This window comes from Bombus pyrosoma, linkage group LG17 (genome assembly GCF_014825855.1).
Source record: "Bombus pyrosoma isolate SC7728 linkage group LG17, ASM1482585v1, whole genome shotgun sequence".
Lineage (NCBI taxonomy): Eukaryota > Metazoa > Arthropoda > Insecta > Hymenoptera > Apidae > Bombus > Bombus pyrosoma.
The window spans coordinates 1,582,669-1,610,279 of record NC_057786.1 but is presented as its reverse complement, the minus strand read 5'-3'; the positions used below and the strand labels follow the sequence as shown (position 1 = coordinate 1,610,279).

Sequence of the window (27,611 nt, the reverse complement as noted above, 5' to 3'; positions counted from 1 at the left end):
ATATATTAGGAGCGTAAAAAATTTGTTGAAATTTCATCGACGCCAGGACAGTCTCTTTTTGTATGTCAGTTTAACGCTCTAGCGAATATTATTCCGGTATATAGACATATTTGATAAAATGTGCATTTTACAGGAGTGGAAAAAGAACTGGCGGAAGTTTCAATGATATACTAAATATAAGTCAGAATACAAGCCGTCGCGTGCTGTCATAAACACAGTATAATGTCCGTTTATTTTATCTGACGCACAGTGGATATGAAGTCACAGTATAGTACAGTAATGACGTCAGCTCGATTGACGTCACGTATAAAAGATCCACGAGAAGCTTGGGATTCACTTAATCGCAATACGCATCGGTTATACGTACAAAATGCCAGATCGAGATGTCGCCATCTCTTGTTTGAAAGCTTCCTAATTTACCAGCTACGAATAGATAATTTTTACCTTAGGCTACATTTTAATAAGACAAAGATTGCCCATGTAATTCGCGTGCATAATTAGTTACACACACATAGCTTAAATGTAAATAAATTAGCATTAGCTGCGAAGTATAATTACATAAATATTGTCTACATGGCGGATAGATCAGCAAGAAAAATTGGGAAAAGAATATGTAATTCGTTATAAATTATTTAGGTGATCTCATAAATTATTTATCCGTTAGCTTCACCAATAGCCCTTCAATTAAATAATTATTAACCAAAATCGACATCATCCACGGAAGCAACTATCGTTAATCGCGAATATATCGCACAAACAGTGTTTCAAATTTACCGTCCGCATGCGCCTTATATCCAAAAAGTACGACCAAGTACCTTACTTTATATTTAAACACATCGAGCGTGAAATATTTTAATTCTCGTTCAAGCAAAAATCATTTCCTACCCCCTGCCCTCCAAAAGGACAGCTCTACTCTTAACTGAAATATTTCCAATCGATATAAAGAAGCATACAGCAGCAAAAAAGCGAGCGGAAGGGCAAGACAGTCGAAGAGGCCATTACCGCACTGCCTAAAACGGCACCAGAGTGATCCTCTTGGCAGATTCTGCGACCCTGGTAAGGCTGTCAGCCAGGCTCATTTTTTCTCGGGACAGCCGAAAATTATTATCCATAGTCGAAGGATAATGGCCCTCGATGGTCCTCCAGCTGAGCAAGCTCGATGGCGAGAAAGCTCGCTCGGTTTGTTGCTTTCCTATTACAAAGTGGTATTTAACTCGCCTATGGCAGGTCACGTGGGAGAAGCTACTCGAACGTGTCCGATCGCGTGCCAAGTCCTCGGTTTCTAGTCGCCTAATAAAAAAATAGCCGCATTATCGATCTTCTGCCGATCGACTTTATCGTCACGGTTCGAGGTTGACGAGCATGGGAACCTCTGAGACGACTATGCTGGCCTGATCCGTGTCTCCTGTTAATATACATATCTGAGATGAACGTACGAATTCGCTTCGCTTGTGAGCGAAACTGTCAGTCAGTCACTTGCTCTTCAAAAGTTGTCTCGGATGAAATTTCATCCGACACGAATTTCGTTGCAACGTTATCGCCTCGTTAACGATACCGTCGCAATGCTATTTACAATTTTGTTGCTCTCCGCCTAATGGGATTTACGAAATGTCCTTAAGAACGACGTAAATTATATTTTTGAGTCGTATTTTTTTATACACGAGCAATTCATTTTTACTTCATTACGCTATTTTGAGGTGATCACGCTAATTACATGTTCTTGCTTCAATACTAATGTATTTTATTTATGGCTCTTGAGTTGGGTAGGTATTTCTGTCACCCTCCTGAACCAAAGTATTGACAACCATAACATTAATTATTAATTGGTTCTATATAAGATATATTGACGTCACGTCATCTATCTTTGCAAAGCTCATATTTTTGGCTCTATCAAATCAATTGCAATTATATTTTATTCAAATAATTGTATTTATTCATAGCCAGCAAGTAGCGTAGAAATTAGAAAATCAACAAAAATGGATTCACACTGAACGTTCAAAAAAAAAAAAAAGAAGGCTTCCAATATCATAGACAAGAAACAACTAGACATCCTTTAAAAGTGCCAATTTGTAGTTTTTTTTTATTACATGTTTGAAGCCTCGAACTTCCATTTCTGCTAACATGAATATATTTATATGTATACATATATCTACATATATAGATTACATTGTCAGCCTCATCGTAGACAGTTTTCTAACTTGCGTAACAGAATCTATCACGGAAGCTATTCTTATCGCAAATCTGCCGCCGATAGTGGAAGCAGCGTTGTTGTGTGTCGTCTTCGAAGGACGAGCCGAACCCTAAAGAGTTGCACACGTGCTATGTTAGCCTGTTCTCAAAACCAACCAAATTTAGACCGTTCAAAGGGAAAGGACTCGAAGCAAACCCTGGCGAACGAGTAGGGGATACGAGAAGATCGCCTCCGTCTAATTTTAATTATAAGACACGCTACTTGACCAAGTGGACAGACAAGTCGATAGTCCATGCCAGACTCAGAGGCTTCTGTTCGCCTGATAAGTGGTCAAACGAAAACAGTTGTCAGCCAATGAAACGGAATAAATTATCCCTTTGATACTCACCAGCGCGCACAAAGTAACATTTTGTTCTTTTTTCTTTTTTCTTTTTTTAGGGTCATATATTATACTTTGTTATCGCTTCGCAGAGTGATAATTAAATGTGTTGGTAATGGTAATTTAGCACCGTTTCGAGGGCTAATTGGGTAATTTCGAGAAGTTAAGTTGATTTTAACTGAGAGATTGTGTGTAGTTTATTTAACGGTGGTAAAAATTTCATAACTTTAGCTGCAACTTGCTTCATAATTTTATCACCGCAAAATAATTTCCCCATGGAAATGGAAAATGCCTCCATAGAATAAGCATCGTTTTGAGAATTTTTTTTACACACATATATATATAATACAAGATTTCAAGCGTAATAACATAATTCATTTCATATTATACCTATTAAATTGAATATTAAAGATTGCGAATTGTAAACTACAAATTGTGAAATCCTGTTCTACGTTGATCGCTATTTGCAACAATGTATGCTCAATTGTACTATCATATACGATATTATAACTAAATTGCGCGTAATATGGAAAATTTACAGATGCAAAAATACACAGAAAGCACCTAATAATCGCGAAATATGGGAAATAAGCCACAGTCTAAAATATCCAACAGGTAAATAAGATACTAACAATAGGTAAAGCAATTTCCTACCTAAATTCAATATTTTTCATTACATCGTTACAAATACGAATGTGCGTGAATATCATCGGTCTAATTACAACTGTTTGCGCTTAAATACCATTTACGCGTAACGATTAACCAATCGAGGGAAATTGAATCGTTAATTGAAAGGGCCATTCTCTGACAATATTTACTGTTGTTCGCAGGTCGCCAATTGACGGTGTTCAATAGTCAATCGACTATTCAAGTTGGTGGTCGATGGAATCGCAACAAAGGCAGAGTAGAGAGGTCGTTTTTGGGTATAATCGCCGGTCTCGTGGTAAATGGCGCTCGAATGTTGGAACTCGCTGCGGCCAAGGATGGAAGAATTATCACCAGAGGAGATGTTCAGTTATTACCTCCTGGAAGTCTGCTGGATCGTGCTGCTCCGTTGCAGAGGATGCAACAGGTAATCAAATTTCAAACAATATTTTACGCTGTCGTTGATCAGGAAAATTATGCACACGATGATGAACACCTGGAAAATTAAACGTAGAGAAATGGAATATAGAAAAATTAGAAAAATACAGAGGATAATGTATTTGCTCGCCTGATTTATAGTTATTTGTTGCTAACAAATTTGAAGAAGATTTTTCTAGTAATTCAATTGAATTGCTGCACTATCTTCTATTAATTTCGATCTTGCGTATTCGATTTTCATTAAAAGGATTACGTAAACGACGATTATGTTTTACACGGAGAGATGTTCTGTTTTTGAATGTTCTGTTTATGCCTTTAACTAGGTATTATTCACTGATAAATCATTCGCTAGCAGTGTTATATATATATATATATATATATATATATATTGTCGTGCGTTTATAGCGCGTTCATCAGTACGTTATATAATCGTAATTAATGATTTGTAACATCGGTTTGTGTAAATCGACGTGAAGTCCTGGGCTTAATTATGCTTACGAAGGGTTTACTCGTAATAACCGAATTCTATATTAGATATGAATATTAGAATATAGATATGGATAATCACATCCAAGATAGTGCTTCCTCATATTCTAATAAAATGAAACTGCCTTAAATTCATAAATTTTCACTAAACTGTATTTTACCTAATACTTTTAGTAATCATATTGTTAAAAATATTTAATTACCTGAAATATTAATAGCCTAGCCCTAACCCTAATACTTTTAATGATAATAATATTATTAAGACTATTATTAAAAGTTAAAATAATAATCTTATATACTATTTATATATTACTTAATAATAGTCTTATTATTAAAAGTATTAGTAAAAGTAATTAGTAAAAGTGACTATCATTTAACAATAATATTATTAACAATATTATTAAAAGTATTATTATTACTTTTACTATATATTATTTAATAATAATTTTATATACTATTTATATATTATTTAATAATAGTCTTATTATTAAAAGTATTGGTAAAAGTAATTAGTAAAGGTAACTATTATTTAACAATAATATTATTATTAACAATACTATTAAAAGTATTGTTATTACTTTTACTATATATTATTTAATAATAATTTTATATACTATTTACTGTACTAAACTAATATTAGTAAAAGTAATTAGTAAAGGTAACTATTATTTAACAATAATATTATTATTAACAATATTATTAAAAGTATTATTATTACTTTTAATAATATTATTATACATTATTTAATAATAATTTTATATACTATTTATATACTATTTAATAATAGTATCAACAATAATACTATTGTTAAATAATATATAATAATATCAGTAAAAGTAATTAGTAAAAGTAACTATTATTAATACTATTATTAAAGGTATTAGATATTTACAAACTGTTATCAATTATTCAACCAAAATTACATAATTGACGTAATATTTTCTTCCTTCATATTAACAGAAACAACGGTCCAACACTCGAGCGGAATGTACGGAATTTTTATTTAGTACGACGCAATAAATTTTCATATCTCTTTTCCACCGCAGACGCCGGCGTCCGGTTTCCCAGGCGTCATGGACGACCTCATATTTTCCGGTGCCGGAAGTGGTTGCGCCGCCGACGACGAGGACGAAGAATGCACGCCAATCTACGAGCCTGGTTCCGGTAAGTGTAAGTAACATTTCCAAAGGCCGTAAGTAATTCCTTCTGCACGCCTGCTCGCGGAGGAATTTCTTCTACGCGCCTAACTCGCCTTCTATCTACCACATATCCATATTTTATACATGTGCGTGCACGTTACACCAACTTCTCCTCGAACACGTATGACAAAGTTAATCGCACGATATTTTCTGTTTTGAGAGAGAACAATTACTCACTGCGAATTGTTGCCAGTCACGCGTCCACAAATCGATCTGCTCGACGAGAGAATCTCACCTAAGCATCCGATCATCTGGTCCAATCGCATGTGCATTTGCAAAATAATTTCCATCTCGATGTTATTGCTAGTCGCAGAAAGTTGCACCGGCTACTCCGACCATCTATTAATTAACAGACATCTTCGCAGATTGAGGAGAATAAAGTGGGAAGAAATTGAGGAGGAAGATAATTTCGCATGTGTGAACTGAAAATTAAAGCTGAATAGCCAAGTATATCTACATGTATATACATGTAACTACATGTATATACATCAGATACATACATGTAGATATAACTAATTTTTCATACACGACGAACGAACTCGAACGTTATATCATTCGATCGGTTGTGTCGTGGCGAGTAAAAAATGTCCTCACAACTTTTCCATTCGATCGCTCGTTTTCGAACTATTCGCGAAAAACTGCTCTCTCGCTAGTGGTCGTTTGCTCGCTACGTTACTATATAAGGACGCAACAGACGACGTCTAGCGTGTAGTATGAAAGGAGAGACGTTTAGCACTCCCCTAGACAAGGATGGAACACATATAAATGGTAAGGCACTGTCGCCTTTCGGCGGCACTTACCAGATTTTTTTTTCATTAATTGCCACACGATACAATTAATGAAAAAAATTAATAATTAATAAATTAATTATTCGACGTAAATTGAAAATGAGATTCGATGATGAGAAAAATGAGGAATTGAAATATAACGTTGGAAATTCGATGCTATCACTTTTGTTCGACGATATTATTTATGAAAGTGCTATTATCGATCGTAGTTGGCAGATTTTTCGACGAATACGTTTTGCGAAGCGATTTATTTAAAATAGAAATGAAGAAATGAGATCGACGGTGGGACAATATTTCGACAGAGTTTGGCAACTACGGAATCTCCGTTATCTGATATATTATTTATGAAAATGTTATCGATTATAAATATCAGAAATGAAATAAACATCGATGTGACAAGTCGAGATGATAGGAATTTCATTATTTGTTTCATCGATGATCGTTTTCGCACTTGTTTATTTTTTCAAACACTGCGATAATTTATAGAAATCAATCATTTCGAAAGCGCAGAATTCTCGTCATATAAATTTATTGTTCTTGTTCTGAATGAATAATACTGATAAATTATTTGAAATATAAAATACACGATATTTTATCATAAACAGCGATGCTGTGCAAATGCAATTTCCACCGGCCCTCTCAACATCACGTACATCGACGTAACATTTCGTTAAATAATCTAACTGTCATTTTCAGTTATCTCGTTATTACGAATAAAAAAGAAACGTGCATTAAATCTGCCCATCACTTAAAATCCTCGATCAAACGCTATTTATAATTATTCGAGACAGAACTAATTATTTCAAACGTCGATTATACGTACATTTGGAAATATGTTTGCAGAAAAATATCGATAAAAGTCAATTATTTATGTATGCGTGCAAACGTTAGAATATGTTGCTGATAGCTTCTGCGGATTATTTTATCTCGTATGAACTTTCCAGATATGTTTTTCACGATTAATACGCTTTGTTGAATTAATTACACTGCGTTACGATAATTATATTCCTCGTAATACTCGATGGTAAATAGCAAAATGCTATCTCAAAATATATTGGGTTGGCAACTAAGTGATTGCTGATTTTTTCATTAGGTGGTAATGACAATATCAGCAATCACTTAGTTGCCAACAAAATAGTCACTTCGATAGCAAATTCATACCATACATATCACAATATATCTTCATTAAGCGATAACTATATTCTTTGTAATACTTGATGGTAAATAGCAAAATGCTATCTCAAAATATATTGCGTGGCAACTAAGTGATTGCTGATTTTGTAATTACCACCTAATGACAAAATCAGCACTCACNTTAGTTGCCAACAAAATAGTCACTTCGATAGCAAATTCATACCATACATATCACAAAGTAGCCTCATTAAGCGATAACTATATTCTTTGTAATACTTGATGGTAAATAGCAAAATGCTATCTCAAAATATATTGGTTTGGCAACTAAGTGATTGCTGATTTTTTCATTAGGTGGTAATGACAATATCAGCAATCACTTAGTTGCCAACAAAATAGTCACTTCGATAGCAAATTCATAGCATAAATATCACAATGTAGCCTCATTAAGTGGAGAATTGCCTCGCATAACCATTCGAGTGTACCATAACGCAAACGAAATTGGCGATGAATTTTGTCTAACAAATCGATGGTGGAAATATCGTCGATGAGATATATATCTCTACAAGTGAAAATAATAGCAGAGCCGAAAGAGGGCAAAGGAGAACACACATGCACGAATGGGTTCGCATATCGCATGGCATGCCACCTTTTCGTCTTCATGCTTGCCCGGTTGTATCTTCGATTCATTTGCATATTTAGGATCCCTGGCTGGCGCCCCTCCTTTCTCTTTCCTTCGTCGACCTCCTCGTCTTCTCTGGCAGCCGGCTCGGAAATCTTCTCCGGCTGACTAAAAACTGAATTAATACGATCCCTTTAATAAAGTCGACGCGCACCGATCGTCACGGTATTACGAAAGCAGCCAGCTAACAATTAACAGCTGGCGCCGGGTAATTTTAGAAGCGCGACATTTCCAGCGATAATATCGAGTCACCTAGTATTTAAAGCATTGTACCGCAGAAATACGTATTTTTCTTCTTTTTCTTTCTTTTTTTTTTTTTTTTTTTTTGTATACGACAAAAGTAGGTTCAATAGTGAGAATTGTAATATTTAATCTACTTTATCTTTTACCTGTGTGTTTTCATTGTACATTTTACCTGCAGTGTTTATTCGTTTGTCAATGTGGCGCATTTTCAAGGAAGCTTCCCGCGGGAAATTTTAAGCAATTCGAATTTACACGCATACAAGCTCGGTATAGTTTAAGGGTTTTACCGAGAAAATTTCGTAAAGGTATCGGACACAACGTTACGAGATACAACACAAATGTAATGTAGAAATTCGTCAATGATTAAATACAATACGATATGCATAATAATGACGATACGTGAAAGAATATATTTCTGAAAATAGACAGAATGTTTATAGAAATTATACAGTTGAATGAAAGGTCGGCAGGATAATTTCCAACGCACGAGATAAAACAATATTCCTCCTGATAATCCTTAGACGTAGATCTCTGCTTTCAGAATAAACATCTTTATTATTTTACCCCAGTGTCTGATAATAATCTAATAATCCACTTGACAAAATATCATTTCTCTGTTTATTTTCTCGAGGCAGATCGAGTCCGCCTGTAATTAATAACTAACGTAACATAGCTTAAAGGTTAAACCTATTTAGGGCCACGGTTATAAAACTTACCCTCACACTTGGTCTAAATTTAGAATTAAACGAAACGTCGATAAACATTTTTCAGGACGGAGATTTTCCTCCGTGTTTTAACTTTCAATATAAATATACTCTGGTTTTTAACATATTTTCTACTGTCCTTAGAGAAACATCTGGATTACGATAATATTCCATGGAATTAGAACTCTGCAAGCGTATTGAGATTACGCTTTCTTTCCAAAGCGATGCACAGTATGAACCTGGACACACAGTCAGTCGGAATATTTCAAAAAATATAGTCGACATACTAAATGAATTATCCCGTACGATCTAAAGATTGTAATTAAGTCCTCCGCCTAAAATAATAAATAGCGCGAACGCGCAAGTATGAAAAGAGGAAATGTTAAAATAAATGAGACCAAAGCGCCATACGGATCAACTATAGCTTACAATTACTCGTAATTCGATATTCACATCATCGTTTTATCTTTTGCCCCAACAATAGCGCGAATTACGTCAATTACAACCGTTCCAATTGTACCCTCAACCATTCAACGGTCCAATCATCTCTCGAATCTTGAAACGAAAAAAAAAAAAAAAGAAAGAAAAGAATGAAAAAAGGAAAGACCTCTTCACTCACGGGTTTGATACAACTAATATCCCGATCGCCGGGTTAATAATATCATTATTTCCACTCGTAGCCCGTCGATGCCTGTCATCCATCGAGCGAGGATCGGCGCGCGTAGCCCGGAATGATACGGTTGAAAATGAAAATCCGGCCACGTTCCCGTGGCAACCGAATTGAAAGCTGAAACGAGCCTGATATCGGCCAACAAAATTCCCCAATCAAATACGCATTCTATCTCCATTATCGGCCCTTTCCCTACGCCGCCGCCGCCGCCAGCCCGGTAACCACATTTTCGTTTTCCGTTACACCGATGACGCAAACCGTGGCGAGAACCACGCGATCGTACGGAAATTATGCGAGCGTCGTATGCCATCCTACGCAATTTCAATAATCGTTAACCCCATTTTCTCTCTCCTTCTTCGCAGACGACATAATAACGCCCGTCTACGTCGCGCCAACGAGGTCGCCGACGACGTTCAGGCCGAAGCATCACAAGGAGGACCTTCAGCGTCCGTCGTGCGACGACGAGGAGGACTGCGAGGAAGGCTCCGGGGAACCCGTCACCACCGAGGAGATCTTCGTCACGTCCGCCACTGGTCCGTTTCATTTCATTTTCATTTCCTTCTGTATTTTCTTTTTGTCGGTTTCGTGCGACCTTTTTACACTTACTTTGATCGTGTTTTACTCGTGAGCTTGCAGCTATGGCCTGGTGATTGTTGACCAATGGTATTAATCGGACTAAACTTGTTAAGACATCCGTTAAACGTTCCCGTCCACGTGGCAAAATGACCAACGACCATACCAGCGGTGGCTTAACACTTTGACCGCCACGCCGAAAACACACGTTTCGCTCGGGACGCCACGGAAGTATTTTTATTATTCATGGAACGGCAAAATAATAATAAATTGATGATGTTCGAGCTGGCAACTAAGTCGGAGCGCCGCTCAGGATGGCAACTAAGTCGGTGCGCCGCTCAGGATGGCAACTAAGTGAGTGCAGGTGGTTCTTCAAACGTTCAAAGACCTTTGAACGCTGATCAGATATTTTTAATCGCTTTGATTATCTCATTTCAGACAAATTCCTTAGACTTGCCATTAATTCGCTACAAGCTTCTGCCACGGTGCTATTTCCTATCGGATGTGACGCGATCGATCGTCATCTTCGCATTGCAAACGTTGCATAATCGTTGAACATGCTTCTCGAACAAGCAAGCACATGTGAAATTCATACTCGTTAGAGTTCTCTTTAATGCTTCTTATCAAACCTTTCTGATAAGACTCGGATTACGTAAAAATCTCCCCTCCTATGTACTCGCCGCGAACTTTCACCTGTGCAGGAATTTTGGCCGATTTTTCTCCTTCTTTTCTCTGTTTTTCTTTCTCCTCTTCTTTTTTAGTTTCCTATTGTTTGTTGTTTTCGGAACACTTGATTTGCCTATACTCACAACGAACCATACTATCCCAGGTATTGATCCTCCGCGCATAGTTTCCTCTCGTTCATTTGCTAGTATGCGCTACGTGCTCATGCAGGCGGAGTATTTCCAAGACTCGTGTGGTTTCCCAAGGCTCGACGCGCCGGAAATTCGTCTGATGGTCTTTTCCAAGAGCCACGGTTTTCGTATTCCCTTCGCAATGGCTTTACAGAGCATTGTCGATGAAAGAGACTTCTTGTTCAGAGAATGCTCGAGAGGAGTTTCCATTAAAGCGTATCTAGTTCGAGAAACATTTCCTGCGCACGATTCTGTCACTCGACCCAAGTACTCCTTTTCTATTACTGTCGTTACATCTCTGCATCGTTCGACGATGCTTCTTTTCTTCTTTTGCTTCCCACTCCTCGTCTCTTTCTAATTCCGCCAGTTCAAAGACGCTACAAGGATCATTTACGAAGCTGTTGATAATCTCTTCGAGCTCCTCTCGTCTGTAGAAATAGAGCCGCGATCTTTTTGATGTTGGAAACGATCTCTCTTGCTTTATGCAAGTCGAAGTGGAGTACGCGTAATTAAAAGCTAAAGGGAAGAATAGAAAACAATTGCCTTTAGTCGGTTCTAGTAGAACGATATGAAAGTATCGGACGATTAAATACGATGATTAAAAACGCGCCTTTCTGTACGAGATATTTTAGCACGCGATGTATTCCCGATTTCTTCGTATCTTCCTATAATCTAGAATTCATCGAGGTAAAACAATAGATTCCACGAACGTCGAAAATCAACTATACATGTAATAGTTGATCTGTCAAATATTGTTGTTGTTAAATATTGACAACGAAATTTTCCCGTCGAACAACGTCGAGGATCGCGCGCGCGATGAAGAACAGTCGATGAAAATCGCAAGCAGCCTCCGGTGACGTTCCTCTGCACGCACCACCGCATTAATATTTATTGCTAGCCAGGTAGAATTCGCTGTGGAATCGTCTACTTTCCTTTGCGCTGTTCGTAATCGAAGCAAATCGAGTTCGTCGAGCTTTGAAACCATTAACGTGAATAAATGAGAAAAAGTGGGAAAAGAAGCTAACGAAACAGAAAAAAGAAAAAGAAAAGAAATGGAAAAATGGGGAAAGAAGATCGAGGCACGCATGGAAACTCGTTATGGAAATACTTGGCCCGTGGGCGTCCTCTTCATCTGCATATCCCTCAACTTGATGCGGCGAAAGCTCCGCCAATCCCCACTGCCACTGGTTTAAGTTGACCGTCACGAAAATAGCACTCCCCCGTTCGACGAGATCGTTGATGCGACTTCTTTTCAGTACGCCGCTCTTCATCGCGGAATAGGAAGCTCCTCTTCTTCGCTGGCTCGCCGCTCGTTTATCACGGTTAAGGCAATTTCGCGTCCAACGTCGAGCAAAACGCTCGGAACAACCTTCGTGAAGTTCGTTTCTCCATTTTACTATTCCATTTTATCACCTTATTATTCATTTTCATTCACCAGATTCACCTTCCACGAAATCCTGATTCGGCTACTTTATCGCGCGATTGAAGCTTCGCTGCAACGTAGCTTGAGCAAGTTTGATTAATCTCGTTGAAGTAATTGCATCACGTAGGGAAAAACTGTAGTGTAATTTGATCGAATGGTAGCTGCCGATCGATCGATTTATGGGCTTCTGTTTCAAATGAACACGACATTGTGTTTCACCTATCGAGAAAGTATGGACAACCCTGTTGGAGTAATTGTATCATACCATGTATGGAGAAATAGTAGCGTAAAGTAACTGGGTTGAAAAGAGTAGCTTTCGACCGATGGTTTTATGGTTTCTTGCTTTATCCAAATTGTTTCATCCAAAATCGATGTTCTTTTCGATTTTTTGAGGAAGTTTGAGAGTCTTCTAGAAGTAATTGTATCATACCATAGTAGCTTAAAGTAACTGGGTCGAAGAGAGTAGCTTTCGACCGATGGTTTTATGGTTTCTTGCTTTATCTAAATTGTTTCATCCAAAATTCATATTGTTTCGTATAAAGTCGATGTTCTTTTCGATTTTTTGAGGAAGTTTTGAAGTCTTCCAGGAGTAATTGTATCATACCATGTATGGAGAAATAGTAGCTTAAAGTAACTGGGTCGAAGAGAGTAGCTTTCGACCGATGGTTTTATAGTTTCTTGTTTTATCTAAATTGTTTCATCCAAAATCGATGTTCTTTTCGATTTTTTGAGAAAGTTTGAGAGTCTTCTAGAAGTAATTGTATCATACCATAGTAGCGTAAAGTAACTGGGTCGAAGAGAGTAGCTTTCGACCGATGGTTTTATAGTTTCTTGTTTTATCTAAATTGTTTCATCCAAAATCGATGTTCTTTTCGATTTTTTGAGGAAGTTTGAGAGTCTTCTAGAAGTAATTGTATCATACCATAGTAGCGNTAAAGTAACTGGGTTGAAAAGAGTAGCTTTCGACCGATGGTTTTATGGTTTCTTGTTTTATCTAAATTGTTTCATCCAAAATTCATATTGTTTCGTTTAAAGTCGATGTTCTTTTCGATTTTTTGAGGAAGTTTTGAAGTCTTCCAGGAGTAATTGTATCATACCATGTATGGAGAAATAGTAGCGTAAAGTAACTGGGTTGAAAAGAGTAGCTTTCGACCAATGGTTTTATGGTTTCTTGTTTTATCCAAATTGTTTCATCCAAAATCGATGTTCTTTTCGATTTTTTGAGGAAGTTTGAGAGTCTTCTAGAAGTAATTGTATCATACCATAGTAGCGTAAAGTAACTGGGTTGAAAAGAGTAGCTTTCGACCGATGGTTTTATGGTTTCTTGCTTTATCTAAATTGTTTCTTCCAAAATTCATATTGTTTCATTTAAAGTCGATGTTCTTTTCGATTTTTTGAGGAAGTTTTGAAGTCTTCCAGGAGTAATTGTATCATACCATGTATGGAGTAACTGGATTGGATAGTAACTTTCGACCGATGGTTTCATGGTTTTTTTCTTTCATCTGAAATCGATATCGTTTCATCTATCGAGAAAGTTTGGACAGCCCTGTTGTAGTAATTGTATTATCCTATCTATTGAGAAATAGTGGCGTAAAGTAATTTGGTTGGCTAATAGCTTTCGACCGATGGTTTTGTGGTTCCTCGTCTCATCTAAAGACCATATTGTCTCATTTAAAATTGATATCGTTCGATATTTTAAGGAACTTTGAACAATCTTGTTGAAGTAATTGTAAAGTAATTTGGTTGCACAACAACTTTCGACCGATGGCTTCATAGTTTTTTCTTTCATATAAAGCCGATATCTTTACATTTTTTGAGAAAGTTCTAACAGCCTTGTTCCAGTAATTATACCGTACGTATAAAAAGATAATAACCTAAGGTAATCTGGTCGAATAAATGTTCTCGATCGATGATTATTAATTTAATCTCAATATCATTGCATCCATTAATTTCAATATCAAAATCCTGTCATATTATGCACAGATAAACGTGTGATAGTTTTCGAATATGATAGTCTTCTATTTAATCTTCAATTATCATAGGTATTTACAAGACTCTAAATTAGATTGCTTCATTCATAAAACCAATTAAGATCTAACAGACTATTGCGAGTTTGACGACGAAATTACTTTTTTTCCAGAACTATTCTCAGTGTAATTTTTGAGGGCAGCAGACGCTTCGATCGACGAATCCTAGTCGTCGGTTAACGAACCTACCCGGTAGACATATTGTAACTAGTTCAACCGCGAATCGATGGCGAACGTTGTAAAGCGAGCTTTCTGCCTCGCATGTTATGTTTCGTGTGTGCGCCGACTTACAATTAGTCAAGGCTGTTTCTTTAACGATCATCGACCCTACGAACACGTCGACTGGCATTCCGATTCTAATCGTTTCGTATTCCTCCAGCGATAAAACGAATTCTGCTTTGAAACAAAAGTGAAGCTTCCTGGGACGCGGAGTCAGTGCGTTTAGAAAAATAGGTGTTTCCAGTAAAACGAGTATTTTAAACAGAATTTAATACCGTGACAATGTTAGATATTTAGAGTATTTAAAAAGAACTCAGACGACAAATTACTCGCGCCTCTTCATTCTCTTCACTTTCATGGATTCTCCAAGCATTCTCATGAACTTCGTACCTCGTGAACTCCCGTGAACTTTCCACTGTCGGCAAAGCAAGGCGAGTTATCTCTAGTGTTATACAAAATTAACGCAAGTTGCTAGTTGCTCGACTCAGCTTAATTCAGCCACTTCATCATTAACTAGTATCAAACCTACTTCAACCTCGGACGAACGTCAACCAACCGGCCAACTTTTCTTCCTTTAACTCTGCTACGTGCTTTCCGTCATCCGACGATCTCTTCACGCGTCTAAATCAAACGCGTGATGTTTGTTGAAGATTAGCAGGCAAAAGTATCTCGCAGACTGTAGTCAGACTAATTTCCCCAGAACCGTTGCTCCACGAGTATAGTTCTATGCATAGTTGTTGCGATAGTTGCATAAAATCTGTTTGCTTGAAACGTCGTATCTAGCATTTCTCCATCAGCCGAAACATTTTAAAACGCCTGAAATTTCTCGTGTATTTTCAGCCCTTAAACCGAGTCGTACCACGTAGACTGTTGCGAAATTCTGGCTAAATATTTTAATCCTATTGTTCTGACCGGGTCTGTAGCCGAAATGAATATTACATTTCGCTAGATACTATCTGAAGCTTGCAAATATCGCATTTTGCAATGCCACTCGTTACACGAATAAATTAAGAGACCTAAGAAAAGGATATGGGAAGCGAAGAGACGAAGAGAAGAGCAGAATTAAATGGAGCGAAGGCAATCGTGGCAAACAGTGTAATATAAATCGTCAGCTTCGAAGTGACTGAGAGGAACAGGAAAACTATACCCAGCGATCGCTTGTAATCAATTCTTCGTGAAAATAGAAGCCAGATGAGGACCTAACGATCGTCGATTCTCCGTCAGACCGAGCCATATTCTTCGCCAATTACGAAACATAACGGTGAAGGTTGTAATTAGGAAACATCGCCAGGCCGAGCTGCAAGCACGAGGCACCCGGCGTCTGAAATTTCCCGGAAACTTTCAACCCGTTTTACGTAAACATGTCTATGCGCGTGTCTATAGTGGCATGTTTGTCACGACGTTACGAAAGGGCAGAGCGAAAAAGGAAAGCAATTAACCGGTCGTAGAGCGAAGTTGTATAGAAACGCGTATATACAGAACGCAGTAGACGATGATCGGTATGCGTGCGTGAATGATCGAACGGTTGTCCCTGGAAGCCAGGAAACACGAGTCCCAGAGCGTGGTTGGGTGCTCGCAACGTGGCTGCTGGCCACGCACGCGTGAATATCGCCGGCCTACGCACGCGTAAATATTGTCGGTAGCACGTTACTACCCCATCCCCCTGTTCGAGCCAATCGGATACACGTAATTGCAGCAGCCGGCTGACGCTTCCCTCTCTATCTCTGTCTGTGTTTCTCGTTTCCATATCCGAAAGCAGACTCGAGCTCGGTGGCGTACACGACGGGCCGCGAGTACACGACCAGCCACATCAGCACGCAAACGTCTCCAGGCTCGCCGTCGACATCGACCCGGGACATCGTCACCGACTCCGTCCAGTACAATGTGTCAACCACAGACCTCGAAACCAGCCACGTCAGGTGAGTTTGCCAGTTGCTCGCGAGGACAACCGCGGCGACGTTGGAACCTCGCCGCCACACGGATTCCTCTAACTCGTCCGGGGTTCGTTGTGCGTGCACGTCTGCTGCGTTTCCGGCGACACGTCGGTTCCGGCGTCGTTGCTCCGCGGCAATTTTCAACCGTTTCCGTCGCCATCGAAACGTATTCCATTTTTCTTCTAACTTTTGCTTTCGCTTCTCTTGTCTTTTGGTTCTTTCTTTCTTTTTTTTCTGCGCCATGTGGATGCACAGGGTGTACTTTCGTTGCTCGACCAGAAGTTTGGAATCGCTACAGAGTGTTGTACGGGAGGTAGCGTCCTCCGCGAGTTTGCAGAGATCGATCTGGGATTTTGGTTTCGATACCTAGGGGAGCTCTTTCGTTGGAAGTTGGTCCAAGTGAGAGAACTACGCGGATGTCTGTAACGTTAATTTCGAATCGACCGTGGAACTTGCGAAGTGATACCGGGTTTCTGGTTTCTTTACGTGCCAAAGGTACTTCGGTTGCTTTAGGAGCGCGCTGCGAGTCACAAGTTTCCGATCGTTGCGACATGTTGCTGGGGAAAATTTAAAAGACCAATTTGGTTTCAAGATCGCGTTATCCTCGCAAAGTCTTTTGTTCAAAATCTGTCGTCTCTGTAACATTTTCATTTCGAAAATAATAAAAGTGAGCAAAGCAATTCGAAATTTCTCATTTCACTGGCGATCGCTTCTCGGATTCTCAGCGTACCTTTTTGTCATTATGACAGCTGTGTATATATAGCGAGAAATATATCGACAAATTCTTTCCTGCACACGATCGTTTAACTGTATGACTTTTCTAACACTGTCAGAGACACGTAAATTTATTTTACGCTATTTTTTAGTTACTTTCGCTACGAAAACGATAGGAATGAAACGAGAGATTTATCGAATGGAGGAAATTAGATATTGTATTATGTACGTTTTTCACGCCTTTATTTTATTACGTCCGATTTATTTGACAGAAGTTTCGTCCACAGATTGCGCTTTATTTTTTCGAGGAAATGGAAAAACTTGCCAACTGTTCTCGCGCCAGGGAGCTTTTTCTCTTTTTTTTTAACCCGCTGTTAAACGACGTATATAATGTGGCTTAACGTTCTAATAATAATACGTTGTTCCATATCAAAGGAATTGATTTTAGGGAAACAATAATAACGTGTTTATGAAGTAATCATGCAGAATATCTACATAATTATAATTATTCGGACATTAATTATTATAGAGCCATAGAATATCTCGCGAAAGCATTGGTCGATGGTTCGAGCATATAAAAATATATATTTGCAATTTTTAATGTACTTTGTATTCCCTGCTGATGCAGCACGCGCAATTTTTCGTAACTCGTCTTTAATTTTGTAAAAGCGTTTTTAATTATTACACAAAATTCCAGAGTTACGGAGTTTGATGTTAATTTGATTAACATCATTTGATTTGTCAATTTGATTAATTAAGAGTTTCAACTGATTCATCCGATCGAACATTTAAAATTGGCGGTAGATTTAGCTGCTGGTCGAATTGTTCGAGACGAAATTGATCGTAGCAATAGTGTTCGCAATTTCCTTCGTTGTGATCTTAAAATTGGACGAAAGATTAGCAATCATTTGCTGATTACTATGAATTCTCAAATACATTCGGAGGAATAAATTCTCGTAGCTGATATTTCGAATGATAGTTCGTTTTTAAACAACGCGTTAACGTAAATTAATGGTCACATGGTTATTCCGTAGCTTAAATATTATAGTAACGTCGCATAATCTTCCACTTTATCAAATTTTCCACGCGCTTGCCGCGAGAACGTTCTCAACGAGGACGACTGGAAATATCTCAATTTTCCTGTATTTTCTTCGCTTAACGACTTCCCTCTCGACAGAGAAATAAAAATACCAGTTATCTGCAAAATTATTGCGAAAAGCACCATTGATAGAATCAACGAATTATAAAAATGTAAGACAATGGTCACATGAATTTTGGGAATTTTTCAAAAAATTAAACGATCGAAAAATATTAATTTTCCGTGAAATTGACAAATTCGAGAATTGATAAAAATACGGCAGAAGTTCGTTTGTCCGAACCAGTTTTTGTTCACTGTCAGTTAGGCGAACTCGTAACCGAGTAACTTTATTATCCGAAATATTTTCTCTCCTATCGGATAGAACAACTAGTATCGTGAAAGCGCGATAGGCAAAAAATAATGGAAACTTATTCTCAATAAATGGAATTGTTCGAGCTTGCATGCCTCTAATCAGAGCTTGTACCAATATAGCGACTGGTTTTACATTTATATCTGTTATATCATATATATATATTATCTATAAATTAAAAGTCTTCGATTTTGTTATACATAAATTAACATGCATTTGCTGCATGAACTTGAAAGTACGTAACTCTGGTATCCGATATGAAAAACGCAAGAAATTGTATAAAATTAATTTTTAGAAATTCGTTGACCAGTTGGCTGTTTCTGACGAGTATACTCGTCGTGCGTAAGCTGTAGTTACAATTTGCTGTTCAAATTGCAACATAGTAAACTGCGATAGACTTGAGTAACAAAATTAAGAAATAAATCGGTCGTTTCGTTACAACTTAATTGCGTGTTGCAACAACCACACGCACTCTGTGTTCCTCGAGTATACTCGTCATCGCTTGCACGCATTTATTAGCCACGCATTTTAGCTACAAGCTTTCCAAACAGCTCGCAACCGGTTAGGTCGTTCGTTCGGAATTTTTCATTAAGCGCTCGATTGTTACGTTCAATTATCATACTCGATATCGCGTAAACGATAAAGATGATCGGATATTCCGAGCATTCAGGTGACAGATACTAACAATCACCCGTTTCGAACGTTGCAGTAGCGTTGTGACGCAGAGATCGAGCACCGTGACGACCCAAACAACGACCACGGAGATGACGGACCCACCTCCACCGCCTCCACCGCCCATCTACCCGCCGATGCCGACGCCGCCGAAGAACAACAACAACAACAAGAGGATAACGTCCGAGGCGGCAGAGAACGCGGCGCTGATAATCGGCATCATAGCCGCCGCATTGATCGCCATCGTGCTCATCATTCTCATCATTCTCAAGTTCAAGAATCGTCCAGAGACCAGCTACAAGGTGGACGAGACGAAGACCTTCTGTCAGGACCCGAACGCGGCGCTGCTCGGCGCCGCTGGCTCCGGCCAGCCGTTCAACGGGCCCATGAAGAACGGCGCAAATGGCAGCAAAGCGAGCAAGAAACGAGAACTGATAGACATCAAAGAGTGGTACGTGTAGAGACGGCCAGCCTTCGAGATCCACGCGTCCGCTTGAGTGGCGCACGTGCTCTTGAAAACCTCGTGGCTAGGTGAACACGCGAGTCCAAGAACTTGACGAGGAACGTGTGACAGCCTCTTCTTAGGTCCTTCGTTGGTGCTAGGGGAACTATTTAGCTTTAGTTTTTCGACGCGTTTCTCCACGAACGTTAGAACGGGCTGTGTTCCTCGCGGATAAACGCGGCGAACGAGAGAGGAGACTGCGCCCGAGACGAGTCGTCTCGAGCGATCTTCGCAGACGTCGTGATGCGATCGTTGTTCCGGCGGGACACGACCAGACAGGCAGCGTCCGATGACCGTCCGTCATCGCGCTGGGAAAATCCCATCTCCTCCGTGTCTCAGCCGCCGGTCAACTTTAGGTGAATCAGCGTTATAAGCATATCCAATGTTATATCGATGGAGATGAAGCCTGGTCGACGCTGTGCGCGACGATCCCGTCGGCGGAGGCTGCGCGCGTCCAGGATGGAAGACAACGAGCGGTTCGAAGCTCGCTGCGGCGATCGGCTTAACGACGGGACGAGACCGATCGCGTCGACCGGAAAGGCAGAGGAAGAGGAAGAGGCAGCCGAAGAAGCAACGCAAACGCGAAAGAGAGAAGAAGGGAAAGGGATAGAGGCACGGAAGGTGCGTTGCGGAAGGATGTATCGAATGGTTGTGCCGATTGAAAACGTGTCCGAGCGGCGGCGGACGTGGAACATGGCGTTGTTACTCTTCGTCAGAGCGACGCTCGGCTTTAGTTGCAGCACTTTGTCGGCGCTAACGCGACGTCGAGCACAGGCGACGCGACTCGAAGCGTCGAGTCCTCGAAACACCAAGCGCGCCACTTGCACGAAAAAAGAAAAGAAATTGAAAGGGAGGGACGAGTATTCTCGCGCAGGCTCGTAAAATCAAACTTCTTCCTCGTCGCTAGATATGTTGTTAGTTGTATATTCGTTGTACATGGACAGGTTCATCGCGCATTCACAATAGCATTCAGGTGCACGATGATCCTCCTCCTTTAGGTGAAGCGTTCGAGAGGAGAAACGATCGTTCGAGGAGACGTAAATTGTGCGCGCCACGTATTTCGAGGATCGGCGAAGACCAACAGAGGAAGAGCAAAATTCGCTTTCGTTCGGACGTTGCCGTGGTCCATGAAGCGCGAGCGCAAAGCGACGAGAAAGTGTTGGAATTAACGCGCAAGAACGAAAGTATCGATACGAACGATCCTATCTAGCGATTAATGAACTTATTGTTGTATAGAAGAAAGCAAAAAAAAAATATATATATATATACATACACGATATTTATCGATTATGTTATGCGTGTAAATTGTTTATTAAATTATAGATTTTATTAACACAACAATGGAAGAGAGCGTGCAGATACGTGTTACGGTGTGCATGATGGAAACGGTATGAAAGGGATGAGAGATAGTCCGCGTTGTTTTGTTTGAATATAAAGAAGCGACTCGAAGTAACGTCGGTGTATTAGCCGTAAATTTAACGCGTTCTTGCGGGACGCGGACATTGTAAGCTGTAAGTGATCGCGCGCGGAAACGCTCGGAGGACACTGTCGAAATAGTAAATGACACGTAGCCATGCGCAGATCGATGCTTATACGTATACACAGGGTGTGAACGCAGTATTGCCAAACAAAAAAAAAAAAAGAAAAAGACAAAAAAACGAATCAAGCTTGACCGGTGTTTAACCCTTTGATGTCCGAAATCGCCACCGCGCGTTCCTTCCTCGTGTCGCTTTATCTCGATACTTGTGCGGCATAGTCTTTATACTCTTCGTGGAAGACCATCGTTGTTTCCTTTGCAGAGAATGGTCAGTCTTGTATCTTCTTGCTTGCGCCTCGCGATCCTTCCTTTCGTTCGACGTTTCGCGTCTCTGTCGGATAGTCCGTCGGATATCCCGCTGCATACCTTGAGAAATAAAAACTGTCAAGCGAAATTTCGCTGCGCGTACATTGTCAAACAAAGGGCTGCAAAGGGTTAATTATACTGGCGCGTCGCACGAACTCCATTCCATGGATATTCGAGGCCGTTTCGATCCAGCTCTATCCGCCTCTATAGAAACTCTCCGCGGGCTTCTCCTCCGGCTTCCAGCCGACAGCGGCATCTCTTCTTACGATGCACCTTGCCATCCGAAAGCGTAGCTTGCCCCTTGCGCGACCAAAGTATAATTATCGGCGAAATACTCTATATTTTCGTATCACGCTGCTTGGTGTTCCCGGCTTTCTAACGGGCGTCTGGTCGAGACTGGTGTTCGTACCGCAACTACGTGTACATTGAAATTACTGTTCTACTGTGTGTTGAACCGATAATAAATTTAAGACAGATATCCTATAGACTATCGATGCTTTAATTTCCGTACTATGTACGTTCCAAAGCTCTATTTTCATTTGTTATTCGTTTATTTTACTCGCGTGTGAATGTTCGTCGTTACCTGCGGCATACGCTTCCGCCAAATTTTTAAACCGACCAGGGCACGTTATCACGTGAAAGCAGCACCAGTCTGGACTAGCTGACGATCCAGTTGGTTCGTAGATCGCGTCGATTACGCGCGTGTTTCAACGTCCTCGTCGACCAACCTGAGCCAAATTGCTACTCGTTGCCGTAATTCGGTCGTCTCTATCGCTGCTGAATTACCTAAACTCCCGCTGGGATTTCCTTAAGCGAAAGCGCTCGTCCAAATGTCCCGCAGTCGGCTAAAGGACGTCTCTCGATGAAGCGTGTCGTCCGGAAAAGAAGGAAGAATCGCAGAATCGGTGAATGGATTCGCGGATAAGCAATAATGAAACGTGATACTGACAAGAAGGGGGGATCTGTAAGTTCAATTAATTTAAAATCATACTCGCCTGTAAACTGTAGACGTGCGTCGCCCCACAGCGATCGACCATTCGTCGAAACGGCAAGTGCCAGTGTGTGGCTCTGAAAGAAACGAAAGAGAAAGAGAGAATGTGAAGATGACGCTTAGGCAGGAGATAGAGAGGAGGAAACGTTCTCGTTTCAGCCACGAAATTGATGCTGAGAACGAGATGCGAAGAAAACGTGCGATCGTTAAAAGGCTTCTAAGTTGTGCAATTATTGTAAAATGTTGAAACGTATGCCAAGAACTCGCCACTTGATCCACGCACGGCGCGCCTCGAACATCGTGCGACGTCCTGAGTCTCGTTTCAAGCGAGGAAATTTAAAAAAAAGTTTGAAGGAAGAAAAAGAGAAGAATAGGAATTTTCTCAGCCTCTTCGTTACCTCCTCTCTCTCTCTCTCTCTCTTCCACGAAATGCAACGATTATTTCAATCGCTACGTGTTTCCACCTTCGAAGAGATTGCACGGTGGCTAAATGTTCGAGGAACGCCGGCAACTTTGTTCTCTGTTCGCTACTGCACCTCGCACCGCTCTCTCGAACGACTCGCGGAGAAAGTTGGTGGAGGATTTTCTTATCGGATTTATCGTAGTACCTGTTCTTGTTGATTCCACGGCGTGCGACTCTCGCTAACGAGTGCGCTCATTAGTCTCGTTATCGTTGCGATTCGCGTTGAACGCGCCTCGATGCGCGCCCCTGCGACCCTGCAAAACTTCGTTCTCGTTATACTTCAATTATCGCTTCGATCGCCAACGATAAACGCGCTGTTATCGCGTCGCGGGTCAAACGCAGGCTACCGTTTTCCAGTATCCTGGCCGCTGACACGCTCTCTTTTTCTACTCACGTTCCGCGTGCGATTTTTACTCCATCGATCGTCCGATTTCTCTGCTTTTATCAGACGCCAATTTTTCTCCGTCGTTGCGGCTTCTTTATTCGAATTCTCACCTCTTCTCATCCGCCACGAAGCTTTCGAACGTTTTCCACGTAAGCAACTAACTTGTACAATTAGCGATTCGACGTCTACGACGAAAGTCTAAGATCGGCAAAGTCCAAGATATCACGCGGATGTTTCTTTCTCGGACAAGCATCGCTTTTCCGGTCGATCGCGCAAGCGACTCGACCAGCGTCCTCGAACAGGACGACGGTAGCGGAAACTTGGTGAAGCGTCACCTTCGATAACGTCGGAGTACAGGCTCTCAGGGAAGCACGATTAACGCGTTTTAATTAGAAGAAACTCCGAAGCCGGGGTCGGAACCGAACCGAACCGACCACGGTTCCAACGCATATCATAAAACGAAAGACTCTTCGACCGATCCGATCGGCCGTTTCGTACGACGAGAGAGGAAATCGATGAAAAGGCGAATCGAAAGTATCGCGGAGGCGAGTCACGGTATTTCTCGCGGTCTATCGCTGCTGGATCCCGGCTTTCTCTCTTTCCTCTTTACGAAAAGTAATAGTTGACCGATCGTGCGGTAACCGGGAAAGAAACGATTGCTCGCGCGGAAAAGCATTGCTAGGCACGCGACCGAAACTTCTTTTTAAACTCTCTCTCTGTCTTTCTCTCTCTCTCAATGATCGAAAAAAGGAAAGGGGAGAAATGAAAGTGAAGAAAAAATATGGCGAACGAAAACATTTCGAAACACCGTAATCGCGCAAGAACTTGATGAATCGAAATATAGCACGATCTTTGCCGATATAAAAATGTCGCGAGCTTTCCAACTCTCCGCTTTCTTCTTATCTTCCTTCTTCTTCTGCTTCTTTTTTCTCTGTCTCTTTATTCTCTTCGTCGTTGGTTTCTTATTCACGCGATATCTCGTCGAATCGGTTCGATCGAACAAACCGGTTTACGCACGACGCTTAAAGATGGCACGACGATCTTCGCTTCTCGACATCGCCACAGGCGTCGCGCCATCGACATCGATCGTAGGCTATAAAAATCGATAAGTCGATGTGGATTTCGTGTATTTACGTGGCTAAAGTTGAGTGGGCAGTCTTAACGATATCGCATCGTAACATCGTCCGACGCAGCATTTTTCCGATTGTCCATTCTGCGCGTAGAAACGTCATATTCGTTGTTCGTCGTTGCTGTCCCGCGCGAAATAAAATTCTCGAACGCAAAGTGTAGCACGACTTGCGTTCGCGGCATCTTACGACTGCAGTTGCCCGTAGTAGCGAAAAGGTTAAAACAACGAAACGTCCTGGCGCTGCCATATCGACGAATGATAAATACGACGAAGATCGGATCGATCGTCTTACGGCTTTTCTGGTATAACTTGGTAAAACTCGAAACCGCTTTCTTTCTTATGTCGTTGCTTCGTCTTCGTTCAAAGGATGGAACGTGATATATCGGCACGTTGAAACGAGCGTCACCGATTGCATTTACAATTTCTACGTGAAATGTCATGAAATTTCGAAGCGTGCAAGTGCGATTAAACGTAGCTGTTTTCCTAACGCTTATACGAAAGATTATGCATTCGAGTACGAAGATAATTTTTGTCTAACGATTAAACAAGTCGTTTGTCTTGGTAGGGACGAGAGAAGCGAGAAAGTCGCGCGCCTTTGGCGTACGATCGAACGCGATACGATTATCGGATTAGTTAAACGATGTCGGTCGTAATTCATCGACGATAACGTATCAACGTGTTCGTGGTATACGGAACAGAGTACCGTGGTGAAGGTAATTCTTTTGCTGCTTTCTTCTCTTGAAAAATGAACAATCGCAACTGACTTTGCTATTCGTTGGCGTGGCGTGGCGTGGCACGCGAACGCCGCGCCATCAATCAAGAACACGCGTTCCACCCATCGACAAAACACGAACATATTGTTATCACTGCCCTCCAAACTCTCTATCTGCATATCCTTCGGTGTACTGACGATTAACGTTTATACTAAACTAATTAACTTCTAATAAAGATATCTTATCGAGCAAAATGTTACTCTAAACTCTAACTTAACGCGTTAAAAGCCTCGAACTTAAGTGTGTCGCGGATAACGTCATACCTAAACTTAACTATTAAAATACGTAGTGCGGCAACAAGCAAAGTGTTAGCGAGAAAGAGGAACGCGTGATAAATGACAAATGGTGAGAGGAAAGCGAGAGCGAGAGAAACAAAACCGTACGAATGTCGTATATGTGTCTGTGTCTGTAACGGAACGCGCGCGCGTGTATATGTGTGTGCGTGTGTGCGTGTGTGTGTGTATGTATGGGCATGTGTATGAGACGTAGGGAAGAAAACATTGCGCGTGTCTTAGCGTGAGACACTTGATATGGCGAACCGAAAGTCGTTGGATAGTACGCAGGCAAAAAGAGAAAAGAATTAAAAAAGAAAAAAAATGAATAATAAGCTGACACACAAGTGTATCTAGAATCGCTATAGCTAGATGGAATTATATTTTACAATTGTACAGTTATTATACGTTCGGGCGCGCTAAACCGATTCAATCTATAGATAGTCGAAAAGTAACTATGTGTGTGTGTGTGTGTGTGCGCGTGTCTCTCTCTCTCTTTTTCTCTCTCTTTCTCTCTGTTCGTGGACAGCGAAGAGCGGAGAAAAACGCAGACTCCGTGTGAAATGGGGGAGAAGAAGCGGATGACAAAACGGGAAAACAGACGACATTGTGCGGTGAATGTTACGCAATGCCGAAAGATCAACAGCGACCGCGCTGAATATTTTTGTTCTTTAAGAAGCTGAAGCTCCCGGTTCTTACACGTATACATGTATACTGTTATACGTATGTGTGTATGTATAATAGGATTCGAGCGCGTATAATGATTACATCGGAAATCGATCCTCCTCGGACAGGAAAGGGTATATACACATACGCATTGGTGCGTGGCGCGCGTGGATGCACGTGTAAACACACGCATGTGTTCTCCTGCGACGAAAGAGAAAAAGCGATCGAGCCAATTGGCTGGCTCGGCGTGTTCCCTCGGCACGCACGGGCCGGCCCCTTTCGTTTTCGGGAACTTAAATGTGGATACGAGCCAAGTATATAAAATACGAGCCGTAGCGTAAATAATGCATTTAGATTTTTTACATGTCGATGCGAAGCCTCCTGTGCCGTTTTCGTTAGAATTCCCGACTTTAGAGACGCGCAGATCTTCGACGCCACGATGCAACACGACGGATCCGCGCAACCAATTCGCAGTTTCTCTTTCTTTCGCCGTAGCGTTCTATGTTTTATAGGACACGAGTATATAAAGGGGACGAGAACAAAATGCAAGCAGCGACAAGAGAAGATGAAACGATATCGACGATACGTTTTACAACTTATCTGAAACATGATCAAACAAACACGAATACATGTGAACACACATACAGATACACGTACAGGTACACACGGATAATATAGTAGTGCGCGCACAGGCACGCATTACGAGCTCCCTTGAAAAAATTGGAGATATGTAAATATATAGAAATAATGCCGTAACTACGAAATTATATGAATAAAGTATTGAAACTGTGTACGAGCCTGCCTCTATACCTTCCCATATAGTTGTGATTTAGGAAATCGGCAAAAATCCGCAAGTCTCGGGTTTCTGTTTAAAAGTTGTAGCGTCTCGAATTTCTAAAATAATATAAAACGTCACTCGTTTTTCTTTTTTTGACAAATTTGAAACTTACCATATTCTTATGTTAGTTTTATTCCTTATTAATGTATCCTTAGAAACGATCGGCTCATATTATTTATAATACAATTCTATCGCGTAAACGGTACAATCCCACCTAGAAAGAAATTCATTATTAACGAACGACATGTCCCGAACAGTATTTTCGATCATAAATACTCTGGGAATAAAGTGCGCTGAAAAAGAAATGACTCTAAAAGCCAGAAGGACTA

The 27,611-nt window shown here is 40.6% G+C and overlaps 1 protein-coding gene, 2 long non-coding RNA genes and 1 other non-coding gene across 6 annotated transcripts in view; 3 read left to right on the top strand and 1 right to left on the bottom strand.

Annotated features, from left to right (window-relative positions):
- Positions 1-27,237, top strand: part of LOC122576957 (neurexin-1) — a 623,013-nt gene extending 595,776 nt beyond the window's left edge. The window contains exons 22-26 of the mRNA XM_043747905.1: positions 3,401-3,642; positions 5,186-5,309; positions 9,919-10,089; positions 16,412-16,571; positions 19,458-27,237. Coding sequence (XP_043603840.1) covers positions 3,401-3,642; positions 5,186-5,309; positions 9,919-10,089; positions 16,412-16,571; positions 19,458-19,881 — 1,121 coding nt within the window. The 3' untranslated portion in view covers positions 19,882-27,237. The remainder of the gene's footprint in view (positions 1-3,400; positions 3,643-5,185; positions 5,310-9,918; positions 10,090-16,411; positions 16,572-19,457) is intronic.
- On the bottom strand, positions 3,582-5,724 carry LOC122576959. 2 transcript variants are annotated; one of them, XR_006319971.1, is made up of 3 exons: positions 5,516-5,724; positions 5,032-5,398; positions 3,582-3,711 (listed from the first exon to the last, which is right to left on the bottom strand). It is a non-coding gene; the product is annotated as an uncharacterized LOC122576959 (long non-coding RNA). The 2 variants fall into 2 exon arrangements; XR_006319972.1 differs by having other exon boundaries at positions 3,587-3,711; positions 5,063-5,398.
- LOC122577171 lies at positions 6,045-6,150 on the top strand. The gene has a single exon (XR_006320105.1). It is a non-coding gene; the product is annotated as a U6atac minor spliceosomal RNA (small nuclear RNA).
- On the top strand, positions 10,495-16,025 carry LOC122576960. Of its 2 annotated transcripts, none has more exons than XR_006319973.1 (2): positions 10,495-12,361; positions 15,493-16,025. It is a non-coding gene; the product is annotated as an uncharacterized LOC122576960 (long non-coding RNA). The 2 variants fall into 2 exon arrangements; XR_006319974.1 differs by having other exon boundaries at positions 14,547-16,025.
- Positions 27,238-27,611: the final 374 nt, after the last annotated feature.